A 16,184-nucleotide genomic window follows, 5' to 3' on the forward strand; every position below is an offset into this window, starting at 1 on the left:
CTGCCTAACCTGAAAGGACTTTCGGGGTCCCTGGACAGAGTCAAGGGAGTAGGTATAAGGACAGGTGTTGCATCTCCTGCAGTTGCTGGAGAAGGTACCTGGGGAGGGTGTGGTTTGGGTGGGAAGGGATGAGTTAACCATGTTGTGGAAAGATCAATGCACCATTTTTCAGCAAGTATTTTAGATTTAATGGATTTGTCAGCATTATTTACTAGTATTCATCTATAATTTCCAAAAATAGATTGAAACTGCCTGAGAGCAAAATAGTGCACTTCCTGAAAATCAGAAATGAAAACAGAAACTTCTAGAAATTCTTTTTTTTTAACCAAAAATAATTGAATCAATTTTTAACAATAATATTTACAGTATAAAATAAAACAAAACAAATCCCACCACCATAATACAAGTAAATATACTAAATAAACTATTATACAACTATATTACAATCCTTATTGACGATGACGTCCACCCCAATGGTCCCGGAAATCCCCCAAGGCACCCATGGACAGCGCGTAGTCCCTCTCAAGTACCACCCGGGCGCGGATGTAACCCCAGAAAAGGGGCAGGCAGCAAGCTCAGGTAGAGCCCTCTTCCACCTGGTGCCGTGACTCGTGGGTGGCCAGCTTGGCCAGGCCCAGGAGCAACCCAAACAGGACATCTTCAGCCCTACCTTCTCCCCTATGCACAGGGTGTCCAAAGATGGGGATGGTGGGTGTGAAGTTCAGACAGGAGCATCCCCTTTAGATATTGGAACAGGGGCTGCAACCTCACACACTGCATATACACGTCCATGGAGACTTGGATATGGTCCAAGTCTTCCAGCCCACAAAAGTGGCATGCGGCTGGAGAGTCTGTGAACCATGAGAGAAGGTTGCAGGGGATTCTTCGGTTCAGTACCCTCCACCCTAGGTCCCCGATATAGAGGGGGAGAATCCCTTCGTAGAGGGACCCCCCACTCGGGGGGCCCTCTCGCGACCGAAAAGCAACACTAACGCTGTTCTCATGACTGGGCCGTCACCCTCTGCCGGCGGAGGGGGGCCCCGGTCGACGGCAATCAAGTTCCAGTCTCTCAGCAGATCCCGATAGAAGTCGGGCATCCTCTGCAGGACAGCACAGCTGATGCCCACCACCGGTATCCGCCCTGGAAATTCTTAGTAGGTCAAGAAACATTTGTGAAAGTAGTTGACCCAAGCGGGTAACTGTATATCTCTCCACAAATCCTGCATGACCTGCTAAATATTTTCAGACTTTTCCATTGAAACATAATATAAAGATAAAGAACTCAGTTAAGAGTGCTGTTGCCTCTCCTGTGATTCATTATGTCATTGCCATGTCTATATTAGGTATGATGACCCTTGGTCCTAGTGGTGCTGGGAAAACTACATGCATCTATACCTTGATGAAAGCTATGACAGACTGTGGAGCACCACACAAAGAAATGCGAATGAATCCAAAGGCCATAACAGCTTCACAGATGTTTGGTACCTTGGATGTTGCAACAAATGATTGGACAGATGGTGTGTTTTCTACTCTGTGGAGGAAAACATTGAAGGGAAAGAAGGTATTTGAATGATTTTATGCGATTCAATTCATTTTGTGTACATGCCAGTGAACAACGTATACCTTTATGAGCTAAATTTGACAATATATATCTATCATTTTGCATCTTAAAATAGATTGAAAGGCAACTGTTTAAAAGCAAAATAGAGTTGAGAGTTGTAATGGGAATTGTTTATGAGTATATGTTGAATAGTTTGTTGAGAACTTAGCATATGATCTATTAAATACGCAGGAACTTATGTACTTTGCTTAAGAGTGACAATAATAGTTTTATTGAGATTCAAAATTATCTTGTAGGAGAAAGTAAATTAATGATCGTAATGATAATCATACTTTATTAGCCAAGTATGTTTTGCAACATACGAGGAATTTCATTTGCCATACAGTCATACCAATAAAAAGCAACGGAACACACAAAATACATTTTAACATAAACATCCACCACAGTGACTCCTCCACATTCTTCACTGTGATGGAAGGCGAAAAAAAGTTAAATCTTTTCCCTTCATTGTTGTCCCGCGGTCGGGGGCCTCAAACCTTCCGTTGCCGGGGCGATCTCGACTCCCGTAGCCGGCGGGGTTTGGGCCCTCGCGTCGGGGCAATCAAGCTCCTGCATTGGGGGGTGGGGGGGGGGGGAATCTCAGCTCCCCCACACCGGGCGATCTGACCCCGGGTCGGGCTGGTCGAAACCTTCTGCATCGTTTGGAGCTTCCCGACATCGGTCTCTACCCGAGACTGCGAGCTCCTCGATGTTGAAATCCACAGGCTGCAGTTGGGGCATCGATCCCAGGCAAGGGAGTGTCTCCGATGATGTCCACGTCGCTGCGGTGGGGTTCAAAGTCAGTCCCGAACAAGGCCTCTAGTTCCATGATGTTAGGCCGCAGAGTGACCGGAGATAACGCATCTCCGGCAAGGTAAGAGATTGAAAAAAAAAAAGTTTCCCCTGACCCCCTACCGCACCCTCCACATAAAACAAACCAGAGAACATTAACACAAACTTTTAAAATACACTAAAAATAACAGAAAAAGAGACAAAAAGGAAAATAGACTGATGGCGAAACTGCCATCGTGCGGCACCCCCGTGGTGGTCTTTAAACTCCCTAGAAGGAAAATTAATGTCATACTGAAACTAATTAGAATGAACACTCACAGAATAGTTTCTATAATTAACTTCCTTGTCCCATTGCAGAAACATTGCAGGCTAACTCAGAGAGACTTAAATCAATGACTGTAAACCACAAATATAATTAAAAATATATTATTAAAATGTTTTGTGACTTTATTACAAACACTGAATATAAATACAATTTGATTAGTTTAGAAATAGCATTCATATTTGGCTTTAGGATGAAGTAAAATGCAATTAAGATCTCACAAATCTCAATAGCTGTGCATGATAGATGGATCTAAAGTACCTGTGGCAGTTATATTGGCCAGTTACATTGACTATATTGATGCAAACCTGGCATGTTCAGAGGAGTGTGAAATGAGAGCAGTCAGTGTGAGCGTTGAATCCATTCAACAAAATCTGGGCTTGTGTCATGGAACAAAATTTCCCATGTTTACAGATTTCGTATCTGCTTTGTGCTTTGGGATCTGGTAGCCCTATTGTCTGAAAGGATGCGAGGGGGAACAGAAAAGAACAGGTCATCTCTATCTGGTTCTTTTCAAGGCAACTGAGATTGTTTTACATATTTTTAAAAGACACCAAACTTCAAGTTTTATATCAGGTTAGGCAAAGTCAACTCCATTTCTAACTAAATAGAAGAGTATAAGCAAAATCATGAAACCAAAAAAAATCATGTGGATTTTGGAAATATATCATTAGTTTAGTTTAGTTTGGAGATACAGCATGGAAACAGGCCCTTTGGCCCACCGTGTCCGCACCAACCAGCATTGCCTATACTCTAGCACTATCCTACACAGAGGGACAATTTTTATAATTTTACTGAAACCAATTAACCCTCCCATCTTTGGAATGTGGGAGGAAACTGGAGCACCCGGAGAAAACCCATGCAGTCATGGGGAGAACATACAAACTCCATAGAGACAGCACCTATACTCAGGATTGAACCCGGGTCTCAGGCACTTAAGCAGCAACTACTACTGCGCAACCATGCCACCCATTAATAGTGTCAAGATTTTATTTGGTGCATATATGATGCACATACATTAGCAAACAATTTTTTAAGTACAGATAAAATGTCAGTAGTAAAATTAAATTGCATATTTGTCTTGTAGGGCGAACACATTTGGATAGTACTGGATGGACCTGTAGATGCCATTTGGATTGAGAATCTTAACTCTGTTTTAGATGATAACAAAACTCTTACACTCGCGAATGGCGATCGCATCCCAATGGCACCAAACTGTAAAATTATTTTTGAGCCTCATAACATTGACAATGCCTCCCCAGCAACTGTATCCAGAAATGGCATGGTGTTTATGAGCTCTTCAGTTCTAGACTGGAGACCTGTACTCAAAGCATGGCTTCAGAAATTGCCTACAACATTGTCTGGCCAACTTTGGACGTGTTTTGACAATATTTTCCAGGTATTCCATTTTATTTTTAATTATGTTTAGCCTTATTGATAATACACCACATTTTAAAAATGAGCCAAATTTAATTATTGATGTGATTGCCTCTTTTCATAATGAATTTTCAGCAATTTGTTTCATTATTTATTTCTGTGAAAGATTGGACTGCTGCATATTGGTGTACTTTATATAGATAGATGTGACAGAATTCTCCAGTCTTTGTAATCTAGAGATTTTGCTATTTGTCACCTAATTTTAATTTAATTACAACATATTAAATAGTTTTTGCTTCAAATGATCAATAATGCGAATTTGAGTTAATTGTTTGTTTTTCTCACAATAAAGTATATTTTTAAATATCATCCATAATGTTCATTTTGGTCTTTTCAAGGATTTAATCAGTTTTGTCTTCACTGCTGTATTTCCAAAAATACAAATTCTGGAATGCATGTACATTAAACAAGCGATTGACCTTCTGCAGGTAATGGGATAGAGAAGTCAAGTAAGAATATTTCTTTGTCACATTAAATATTTCAAGCCAAGTAAATCATACAAATCAACTTCTTTTAGGGCCTCTTGCCAGGAGTTGAAGAAAAGCAGCCTAGCCCGGAGCAAGTAGCTAGATTATTCATTTTTGCTGTCATGTGGTCAATTGGAGCACTTCTGGAATTAGATGACAGAGCTAAAATGGAAAGCTTTCTGCGGAACCACTCTACAACACTACAGCTCCCAGCAACCCAAGGAGAAGAAACAATCTTTGAATTTGTTGTTAGTATTGATGGTCACTGGGAACACTGGTCAAAGAGGGTTAGTATTCTGTCATAAAAAAACAATTCAGGCATCGTTTGCTAGTGTTATTGATCAATACGCATCAATAGAAGCTAATTTCCTTTCTATGATATATGGGAGAAGAATATTTGTGCTCAAGATACATATTATGTTTTTATGAACTTTGCAGAAAGTGCATCTTCGGAGGAAGCAGAATCAATTAACAAGCTACAGTGTCTTGAAATTGTCAACACAAAAAGTTATATATCCTTGTGTTCTGTTACATATCTTACTTCAACTGGTGTGTAGCCATCTGAGCATCAATTGGTTTGTGAAGGACTTTGTGAAGTGTAGCTTTCTAGAATGAAAAAAAAATCATACATAAACATAAATATGGACCCGAAACAACATCTGTCCATTCCCTCCCCAGATGCTGCCTTTGTTTTTTGCTCAAGAAATTCCAGCATCTGCAGACATAGTCATACATCATGGAAACAGGCCCTTCAGTCCAACTTGCCCACACTGAACACATGTCCCATCTACACTAGTCTCATCTGCCTGCATTTGGCCTATATCCCTCTAAACCTATTCTATCCATGTACCTGTCTTAGAGTTTCTTAAATATTGCAAAATTACCTGCCTCAACTACCTCCTCTGGCAGCTCATTCCCTACACCCACCAACCTTTGTGTTATCCCTCAGTTCCTATTAAATCTTTCCCGCCTCACCCCAGTGTTTATATTATATATAAAAATGTACTTGTTCTCTTCTGTGTAACCATTTCTATTAGAATCTGAGTCCATTTCAACAGATATTGTATGTAGACACAAGGAACTGAAGATATTTGTTTACAAAAAAGACTCAAAGTGCTGGAGTAACTCAGTGGGTCAGGCAGCATCTCGGGAGAACATGGAAATGTCACCTACCCAGAGATACTGTTTGCACTTTGGCTTGTTTTCCAATTTTACTTAATCTCCAGAAGTTACTTATTCTCTCTTTTCAACAAAACTGTATATTTACCTGCCACAAGATGAATCTTTTGAGATGTTGGTGTCAAATTCGTAGTCTGGATTCTTGTGGAGAAAAATGCTATTTAGTTGCATTACATTGATATGGATCAGGCGGAGACACACATTTGCATGATTTAATTTGTGATACCACTGCTTTATCAACTGGATTAAAAAACAGTAACTTTTCAAGAATTTCTAATTTGCAAACTAAACAAAGATAATATTACTTTCATACAACTACATACAAACAATGCATGGCAATATAACAACATGGAAATATGGTAAGATTGTCATATACCGTATTTAATCCAACAAGGTTTTGAAGATTTTTGATCGGATGAATAAATGAATTATACTGTTTTTGTATATTGTGTTAAAGAGTTATGTCATTAATCCTGTCATAAAAAAGTTGTTGAAAAGTGGGACAGTAATGCCCAAAACCTTCCCTTTTGAACCTACTGCACTTTTACATGTTCATACTGTTTCAGAAGTACAGTGTCCTTTATGTTAAACTGCTCCATATAGTTTGCCTTTACTAAATATTTTGCTGAATATAATTGTGAAGAATGTTAGTTAATATAAATAAATACTACAGGTTGTGAAGTTTGATGTGCACAGGTATTTTTTGATTGCCTTATGCCCCTGCCCACTTAGGCGATTTTTCATGCGACTACAGGCGACTAGGCTGTCGCCACATGGTCGCCGGGGCGTCGCCTGTATGATCTCCTAAGTCGCCCAAAGAGTTGTATCTTTTTTTCTGGTCGCCGCTGGATTTTGAAATGTTCAAAACTTTTCGGCGACAGTCGGTGCACATGGGCTTGACGCCAACGATCATAGCCTGACGTAGGTGCTGTCGCCAGGGTGGCGTAGGTTGTCGGCAGGTTTCATAGGTTGTCGTCGGTGCTGACTTCGGTGAATTCCATTGACGACTACCTACGTCAACCTACGACAGGTACTGGTGACTGAATTGTCTTAAGTTGTCTTCAGTTGTTCCAGATAGGGTCGTACCTTGTCGTGGGTGGATGTAGGTTGATGTAGGTGTCGTCGTAGGTGGACGTCCTAATGTGTCGCCGGTTGTCGGTAGCTTGCCATAGCTTGACGTCGACTAGGTGGTAGGTTGTTGTAGACATTATCGTAGGGGGGTCCAGTCACCGGTTTTCCGGCGACCTGCTACGACTAAGACAGTCGCCGGCAGTCACTTAACAAAATCATCAAAGTGGGACAGGCCCATTAGTATCTGAGCGATGAAAATCTGACCTTATTTGGGTCCTAAAGTTAATCCAAAGCAGAGACAGAGATGTATTTCTTGTCTCCTTAAAGCTTACCATTTTATATTTACAAGGCAAAATTCAGTGTAGAACTTTAATTCAGAATTATTTTCATAATTTTGTCCTGTAATATATTTATACACCACAAATTATTTATAAATGGGACTAATGATGAACAAACTCCTTCAATTCCCAATTTCAGGTGCCTGAGTATATTTATCCTTCTGACTCAGTTCCAGACTATTTGTCAATCCTTGTACCAAATGTGGACAATGTCTGCACAGACTTTCTCATGCACACAGTAATGAAACAGGAAAAAGCTGTAATGCTCACCGGTGAACAGGGAACAGCCAAGACTGTTATGATAAAGGTATGATATTGAATCTTAACATTTTAATATAAATGAGAATAATGAAACATTACTTGAATGCTACAAAAAGAAGTTAGTGTCCTACAACGGAATAGATTTTTTTTAACCTAATGTGTACAGAATTAATATATCTAGTATAATTAATAGGAAAGATATTTTAAGCTTACGAGATTCTAGTTTTTAAATAATATCTTGGTAGGTTGCCTTCACTACCTTTGGGTTGAATGTTGAAATGGTTAAAATCTGTCATAGCAGGGATACAGTTTATACCACTGGACTATGTTATGGAATCATAGAAGCATAGTGTCATACAGCACAGGAAATCTTCATTCAGCCCATCACATCCATGTGGACTTTTTTGGCCATCGACACATCCTATTTGCCTGCATTTGGTCCAACCTTTCTATGCTTTGCTTATTCAAGGATTGTCTAAATGCTTCTCATACATGGTAATTGGATCTGATTCCATCACTAGTAGCAGGGCATTCCATATATCACTCTCTGTGTATGTTCTGTAGACTGTTCCACAATATAAGTTCTGTGTAGCAATTGCAGTTGACCTTTGTTTCTGACCTTCCCAATGTACTTGTGAATCTATAGCTGAGGAACATCCAGGTAAAATTGATCAATGCTAAATACTAAATTCAGATCACATAGATTGCACTTTAGTGTGCTCTGCACTCTGCCTTGCTTATCCCAGGAAGTGAGGGGTTCGGGAAAAAAAATTGAACACACCACTTTTCCATTTATCTACTGGTAAGTTTAGTTATTCTGGTTTGTTGTTAATTAGGTGTCAACCTGAAGTAGTGTTAGCACACTAATCTCTGAAGCTGATGAGTTCAGGTTGTACTCTGTGACTTGAATATATTATCCAGGCTGCAATAACTAGGGGGTAGTTGAGTAATGAACATTGTACCTCCTTGGTAAAACACTGTTGGATCTGTGATCCTTCACATGATAAATTAGAGAGGCTTCGTATGATCTTCGGTGAATGTAAAAGCAAGAGCATTCACCTGGTGACCTGACCATCCATTATACTATTCCTTAATCAGTGACACCACAACAGTTTAATTGCTTTTTGTTTGTAGTCCATGTGAGCTTGAGGGAATAATATTTTGGAAACAGTCAAATTACTCCTTAACTTTCTCATTTACAAAACTTTAAAAAATACATTAATTACAGGATTGTAAGACATTAACATATTTTGATTTAAGACTATCATTCCTGGCCAAGTGGCGATAATTTTGTACATAAACAAGATAAAACTAATCAGTTACAAAATGGCGATAACTATAAAGCAGCTCAGCTTCAAAGTGAGTTTAGGATCCATGCACATAGTGAAAATGAACGGAGCTCTCCTACGGAAAATAATGAGTTCCCGATATTCCAATCTATCTCGATGTTTTTTTAATCAATATTTCTTTGTAACTGTAACACTACACTTGTTTAGTTTTTCTTTGCACTAACTGATGTTTCATATATAATGTGATTTACCTGGCTAGCACCCAAAACAATGTTTTCCACTGTATCTCAGTGCATGTGACAATAATAAACCAATACCAACGACAATATCAAAATAATTAAAGACATTTTTGGCGATCGTTTCGCCGAACACCTCCGCACGGTCCGCAATAACCAACCTGACCTCCCGGTGGCTCAGCACTTCAACTCCCCCTCCCATTCCGTATCCGACCTCTCTGTCCTAGGTCTCCTCCATGGCCAGAGTGAGCAACACCGGAAATTGGAGGAACAGCACCTCATATTCCGCTTGGGGAATCTGCATCCTGGGGGCATGAACATTGAATTCTCCCAATTTTGTTAGCCCTTGCTGTCTCCTCCCCTTCCTCAGACCTTGGGCTGTCTCCTCCCATCCCTCAGCCTTCGGGCTCCTCCTCCTCCTTTTTCCTTTCTTCTCTGAGAATGATTTGATCAAAGGTTTCACAGTTGTACTAGTATACTATTGTTAAAATAGTATAGTAGTAGGAGGCATAATCTTAAAAATTAGACACATCCTATTCATGTATGAGATTTTGTGAGCAGTTGAGCCCCATTTGTTCTGAAGTAGCCATTTCATTGTTGTTGAGTGTCACTCTGGAAATTCAATTTCCTGGTGTTAGTCACCCTTGTAACCCTGATGCAATTTTCACGTCACGGTGATGCCATTCCCTGAATATATCTCCTTCTGAACATCATGGGGACACCTGGATGGCATTTTCCTGGAGACACTTGTTGGCCACTCGAAGTCCAGCATTGTTTTACTTGCTGAGCATGTCTTACCTTTGTGCTTAGTCCTACATCCCGGCCTCTATCACAGTAATTATTTATCGTGCCCCAATCCCTAGCCACACCACAATCTGCTGCCCTGACTGTGCCATTTACCTGTCCCAAGTCCTGTTTCAGTAATATCCTCTTCCTTGGATGCACAATCGATAGTCCTTAATATCCCCTCCCCCTCCCTGCTCAACTGCGAGCCATCATATATCCCCCTCTGCCTTAAATTCTAACATTCTGCACATTGATGGCCATCCAATTCTGGCCACAGCAGTAGTGCAGTCAGGCTGTTGACTTTCTAGCTGTCGACCTTCCGATTCCAACCTCCAATCTGTGCAATGCCTGATCACTGCTCTCAAAGCCTTGAGGCCCAGCTGCTGCATCATTCTAAGGTTTCCTGGCACATGTTTTGATAATTGTTATTTTTACAGATTGTGCCTGAGATATTAATTTGCATATTGGATATTAATTTTTCAGGGCTACATGAGCAAGTATAATCCTGAATTCCATGCAACCAAAAGTCTGAACTTCTCCTCTGCCACTATGCCCAATATGTTCCAAAGAACTGTTGAAAGTTATGTCGATAAACGCATGGGCAGTACCTATGGTCCACCCAGTGGCAAAAAAATGACTGTGTTTATTGATGACATTAACATGCCCGTGATTAATGAATGGGGTGATCAGGTATGTTCTTTAGCTCAGTTGCTGAAGCATTTTTCATTATAACTGCTTTTATTCACTTTGAGATATAATTTGTGCTTTAATTTGCTTAATTAAACAGATAACCAACGAGATTGTCCGACAGTTAATGGAACAGAAGGGTTTCTACAACCTAGAAAAGCCTGGAGAGTTCACCAGCATTGTTGATGTACAGTTTGTTGCTGCTATGATTCATCCTGGTGGTGGCAGAAATGACATCCCTCAACGTCTCAAAAGACAATTCACCATTTATAATTGTACCCTACCTTCAAATGCATCCATTGACAAGGTCTTCAGAACTATTGCAAGTGGCTATTTCTGTGAGCAGCGTGGATTTCCTGAAGTGGTTTGCAAACTAGCATCAGCTTTAGTACCAACTACTCGCAAACTGTGGCAGGCTACCAAGGTCAAGGTATGGTATATGCCAACATCTTGCAGAATGGTGGCTATTAAGTATGGATTGACGACTTTAATTAGAATTAGGAACAAAGTTAAAAAAGGGCACATACTCTTTCCACATGATTCTCTATCCCCTCTCCCTATTGTTCCTAACTGCCCAACATCCATCCCTTATTCAGTTCTTCCTTTTAAAAAAAATCAGATTTGAGTATCTGCAACCATTTATTGTCTACACATCCTCTCCCTCTCTGTACCTATCTCCACCCTTTCTACTCTCGCCCCACCTCTCATCATCACCTCTTTATATTGGATAGCTGTCCTCTAATCCTGCAATCCAGAGGAAGAGTCTCAACTCATAGATACATAGATACATAGAAAATAGGTGCAGGAGTAGGCCATTCGGCCCTTCGAGCCTGCACCGCCATTCAATATGATCATGGCTGATCATCCAACTCCGTATCCCGTACCTGCCTTCTCTCCATACCCCCTGATCCCTTTAGCCACAAGGGCCACATCTAACTCCCTCTTAAATATAGCCAATGAACTGGCCTCAACTACCCTCTGTGGCAGAGAGTTCCAGAGATTCACCACTCTCTGTGTGAAAAAGTTTCTTCTCATCTCGGTCCTAAAGGATTTCCCCCTTACCCTTAAGCTGTGACCCCTTGTCCTGGACTTCTCCAACATCGGGAACAATCTTCCTGCATCTAGCCTGTCCAACCCCATAAGAATTTTGTACGTTTCTATAAGATCCCCTCTCAATCTCCTAAATTCTAGCGAGTATAAGCCAAGTCTATCCAGTCTTTCTTCATATGAAAGCCCTGACATCCCAGGAATCAGTCTGGTGAACCTTCTCTGCACTCCCTCTATGGCTATAATGTCCTTCCTCAGATTTGGAGACCAAAACTGTACGCAATACTCCAGGTGTGGTCTCACCAAGACCCTGTACAACTGCAGTAGAACCTCCCTGCTCCTATACTCAAATCCTTTTGCTATGAAAGCTAACATACCATTCGCTTTCTTCACTGCCTGCTGCACCTGCATGCCTACTTTCAATGACTGGTGTACCATGACACCCAGGTCTCGCTGCATCTCCCCTTTTCCTAATCGGCCACCATTTAGATAATAGTCTGCTTTCCTGTTTTTGCCACCAAAGTGGATAACCTCACATTTATCCACATTATACTGCATCTGCCAAACATTTGCCCACTCACCCAGCCTATCCAAGTCACCTTGCAGTCTCCTAGCATCCTCCTCACAGCTAACACTGCCCCCCAGCTTAGTGTCATCCGCAAACTTGGAGATGTTGCCTTCAATTCCCTCATCCAGATCATTAATATAAATTGTAAATAGCTGGGGTCCCAGCCATGAGCCTTGCGGTACCCCACTAGTCACTGCCTGCCATTGTGAAAAGGTCCCGTTTACTCCTACTCTTTGCTTCCTGTTTGCCAGCCAGTTCTCTATCCACATCAATACTGAACCCCCAATACCGTGTGCTTTAAGTTTGTATACTAATCTCTTATGTGGGACCTTGTCGAAAGCCTTCTGAAAGTCCAGATACAACACATCCACTGGTTCTCCCCTATCCACTCTACTAGTTACATCCTCGAAAAATTCTATAAGATTCGTCAGACATGATTTACCTTTCGTAAATCCATGCTGACTTTGTCCAATGATTTCACCACTTTCCAAATGTGCTGCTATCCCATCTTTAATAACTGACTCTAGCAGTTTCCCCACTACCGATGTTAGACTACCTGGTCTGTAATTCCCCGTTTTCTCTCTCCCTCCCTTCTTAAAAAGTGGGGTTACGTTTGCTACCCTCCAATCCTCAGGAACTACTCCAGAATCTAAAGAGTTTTGAAAGATTATCACTAATGCATCCACTATTTCTGGAGCTACTTCCTTAAGTACTCTGGGATGCAGCCTATCTGGCCCTGGTGATTTATCGGCCTTTAATCCATTCAATTTACCCAACACCACTTCCCGACTAACCCGGATTTCACTCAGTTCCTCTATCTCCTTTGACCCGCGGTCCCCTGCTATTTCCGGCAGATTATTTATGTCTTCCTTAGTGAAGACGGAACCAAAGTAGTTATTCAATTGGTCCGCCATATCCTTGTTCCCCATGATCAACTCACCTGTTTCTGACTGCAAGGGACCTACATTTGTTTTAACTAATCTCTTTCTCTTCACATATCTATAAAAACTTTTGCAGTCAGTTTTTATGTTCCCTGCCAGTTTTCTTTCATAATCTATTTTCCCTTTCCTATTTAAGCCCTTTGTCCTCCTCTGCTGGTCTCTGAATTTCTCCCAGTCCTCTGGTATGCTGCTTTTTCTGGCTAATTTGTACGCATCATCTTTTGCTTTGATACCATCCCTGATTTCCCTCGTTATCCACGGATGCACTACCTTCCCTGATTTATTCTTTTGCCAAACTGGGATGAACAATTTTTGTAGTTCATCCATGCAGTCTTTAAATACCTTCCATTGCATATCCACCGTCAACCCTTTTAGAACTAATTGCCAGTCAATCTTGGCCAATTCACGTCTCATACCCTCAAAGTTACCTTTCTTTAAGTTCAGAACCGTTGTTTCTGAATTAACAATGTCACTCTCCATCCTAATGAAGAACTCAACCATATTATGGTCACTCTTGCCCAAGGGGGCACGCACAAGAAGACTGCTAACTAACCCTTCCTCATTATTCAAGACCCAGTCTAGAATAGTCTGTTCTCTCGTTGGTTCCTCTACATGTTGGTTTAGATAACTATCCCGCATACATTCCAAGAAATCCTCTTCCTCAGCACCCCTGCCAATTTGATTTACCCAATCTATATGTAGATTGAAGTCACCCATTATAACTGTTTTGCCTTTGTTGCACGCATTTCTAATTTCCTGTTTGATGCCATCCCCAACTTCACTACTACTGCTAGGTGACCTGTACACAACACCCACCAGCGTTTTCTGCCCCTTAGTGTTTCGCAGTTCTACCCATACCGATTCCACATCCTCCAAGCTAATGTCCTTCCTTTCCACTGCGTTAATCTCCTCTCTAACCAGCAATGCTACTCCACCACCTTTTCCTTTCTCTCTATCCCTCCTGAATATTGAATATCCCTGGATGTTCAGCTCCCAGCCTTGGTCACCCTGGAGCCATGTCTCCGTGATCCCGACTATATCATAATCATTAATAGCTATCTGCACGTTCAACTCATCCACCTTATTACGAATGCTCCTTGCATTGAGACACAAAGCCTTCAGGCTTGTTTTTACAACGCTCTTACCCCTTATACAATTATGTTGAAAAGTGGCCCTTTTTGATTTTTGCCCTGGATTTGTCTGCCTGCCACTTTTACTTTTCACCTTGCTACCTATTGCTTCCGCCCGCATTTTACACCCCTCTGCTTCTCTGCTCACCCATTTAAGAACTCCACCACCTCTTATTCTCTGTTTATTATTGTTTTCTTCTTTCCCCCCTACATGTTGGGTCTGAATGCTTTCCTTCTCTGCCTCCTGCCTCACACACTGTCTAATAGCTTTCTCTATTTGAGTCCCTCCCCCCAACCATTCTAGTTTAAAGTCTCCCCAGTAGCCTTTGCAGATCTCCCCGCCAGGATATCGGTCCCCCTCAGGTTCAAGTGTAACCCATCCTTTTTGTACAGGTCGCACCTTCCACAAAAGAGGTCCCAATGATCCAGAAATTTGAATCCCTGCCCTCTGCACCAGTCCTTCAGAACATAGACTGTCAATTTCCGTCCACAGAAGCTGCCTGTCATGCTGAGTTCTCCAACAGGTTGTTTTTGCACTAGATTCAAGCATCTGCAGTCTCTTAATTTTTAAGACACTCTAGCTGATTTTAGATTGAAAAGAAATAATCAAAATGTAGTCATTAGAGAGAAGGGTAAAAGAGGAGGGTATTGGAGGAGGACAATATTGTGAAATATTGGAGATTGGGAAGGTTGAATATGTAAGAAATAAAGATGAACTATAGCAACAATCACCAAATATGTAGTTTGGCTACAGTTGTTTTAGAGCTGTCAGTTGGGAAGAAGTAAGATGTGAATGGTTTGTGTTGGCTACGGATGGGTATTGGACGAATGGGCATTGAGTTGTTATGAAAACCTATTCAATGAGAAAAATGCAAGAAGCTAGCTGATGAAACTAATGTTCTGTCCTTATTTACATATTTTAGTGTCCGAATGTATATTTTAGGTGATCACCAGGGATGACAGAAAAATATCCTGAAGCAGCAGCAACTCAGACTCCTCTCAGACTTGTGTATTGTTCTTCCAAATTGGTCTTCAATTTACTTTTTAGTATATAACTGAGTAATGTAGATTAGAAATGAAAAGGGATAATAAAAAACTCAATAAGACAAGCAGCATATGTGGAGGGAAATAGGACATTTTGGGTTGAGACCTAGCTATGGGATTGGGGAGGGAGGTGGGTGGCCTGTATGGAGTATAAAGTATGGAGGAGAGATGGATAAGGAACTGGTAAGAGGGTATGGAGAGAAGGCAGGTACGGGATACTGAGTTGGATGATCAGCCATGATCATATTGAATGGCGGTGCAGGCTCGAAGGGCCGAATGGCCTACTCCTGCACCTAATTTCTATGTTTCTATGTTTCTATGGTAGGTAATGGGTGGAATCAGTTGAGCAGGGTTACGATGGGAAGATGGTACCAGGGCCGGTAATGGGGTTAATGGAAAAGGTGGAAAAAGGAGGAGAATGGAGACATAAGTGACTGCAGATACAGGAATCTGGAGCAAAACATAAACTGCTGGAAGTACTCAGCAGGTCAAGCAGCATTGGTGGAGGCAAAGTAATGGCCATCATATCAGGTCAAGATCCTGCTGCAAGACAAAGTGCTGGAGTAACTCAACGGGCCAGGCAGCATCTCTGGAGAACATTGATAGGTGACTTTTGGGTCGGGATTCTTCTTCAGACCAGAGGTCTAACCCCCCTCATGGCCCTCCGGCTTTGGAACTCTTTATCCAAAACTGCCGTCGCGACATCAACCGCCTCAACCTCTCCACTCCCCTGTCTCACTCCAATCTCTCCCCCCTGAACGCACTGCCATCGACTCACTCTGCAACAACCCAGATTGGGTTATCAAACCAGCCGACAAGGGAGGTGCCGTGGTAGTCTGGCATGTCGATCTCTACAAAGCTGAGGCCACGAGCCAACTCTCAGACACCTCCTCCTACTTACCCCTGGACCATGACCCCACTGACGAGCACCAGGCCACCATCTCTAGCACCATCACCGACTTCATCAACTCCCACGCCCTGCCCAACCG

The 16,184-nt window shown here is 41.7% G+C and overlaps 1 protein-coding gene across 2 annotated transcripts in view; it reads left to right on the forward strand.

Annotated features, from left to right (window-relative positions):
- The window catches only part of LOC116966099 (dynein heavy chain 5, axonemal-like), a 350,576-nt gene that overhangs the window by 182,224 nt on the left and 152,168 nt on the right, over positions 1 to 16,184 (forward strand). For both annotated transcript variants that reach the window (XM_033012270.1, XM_033012280.1), the window contains 7 exons: positions 1,344 to 1,561; positions 3,802 to 4,113; positions 4,490 to 4,579; positions 4,669 to 4,905; positions 7,346 to 7,513; positions 10,262 to 10,468; positions 10,566 to 10,895. In XM_033012270.1, the coding sequence (XP_032868161.1) occupies positions 1,344 to 1,561; positions 3,802 to 4,113; positions 4,490 to 4,579; positions 4,669 to 4,905; positions 7,346 to 7,513; positions 10,262 to 10,468; positions 10,566 to 10,895 (1,562 nt within the window). The remainder of the gene's footprint in view (positions 1 to 1,343; positions 1,562 to 3,801; positions 4,114 to 4,489; positions 4,580 to 4,668; positions 4,906 to 7,345; positions 7,514 to 10,261; positions 10,469 to 10,565; positions 10,896 to 16,184) is intronic.

This window comes from Amblyraja radiata, chromosome 2 (assembly GCF_010909765.2).
Source record: "Amblyraja radiata isolate CabotCenter1 chromosome 2, sAmbRad1.1.pri, whole genome shotgun sequence".
Classification (NCBI taxonomy): Eukaryota; Metazoa; Chordata; class Chondrichthyes; order Rajiformes; family Rajidae; genus Amblyraja; species Amblyraja radiata.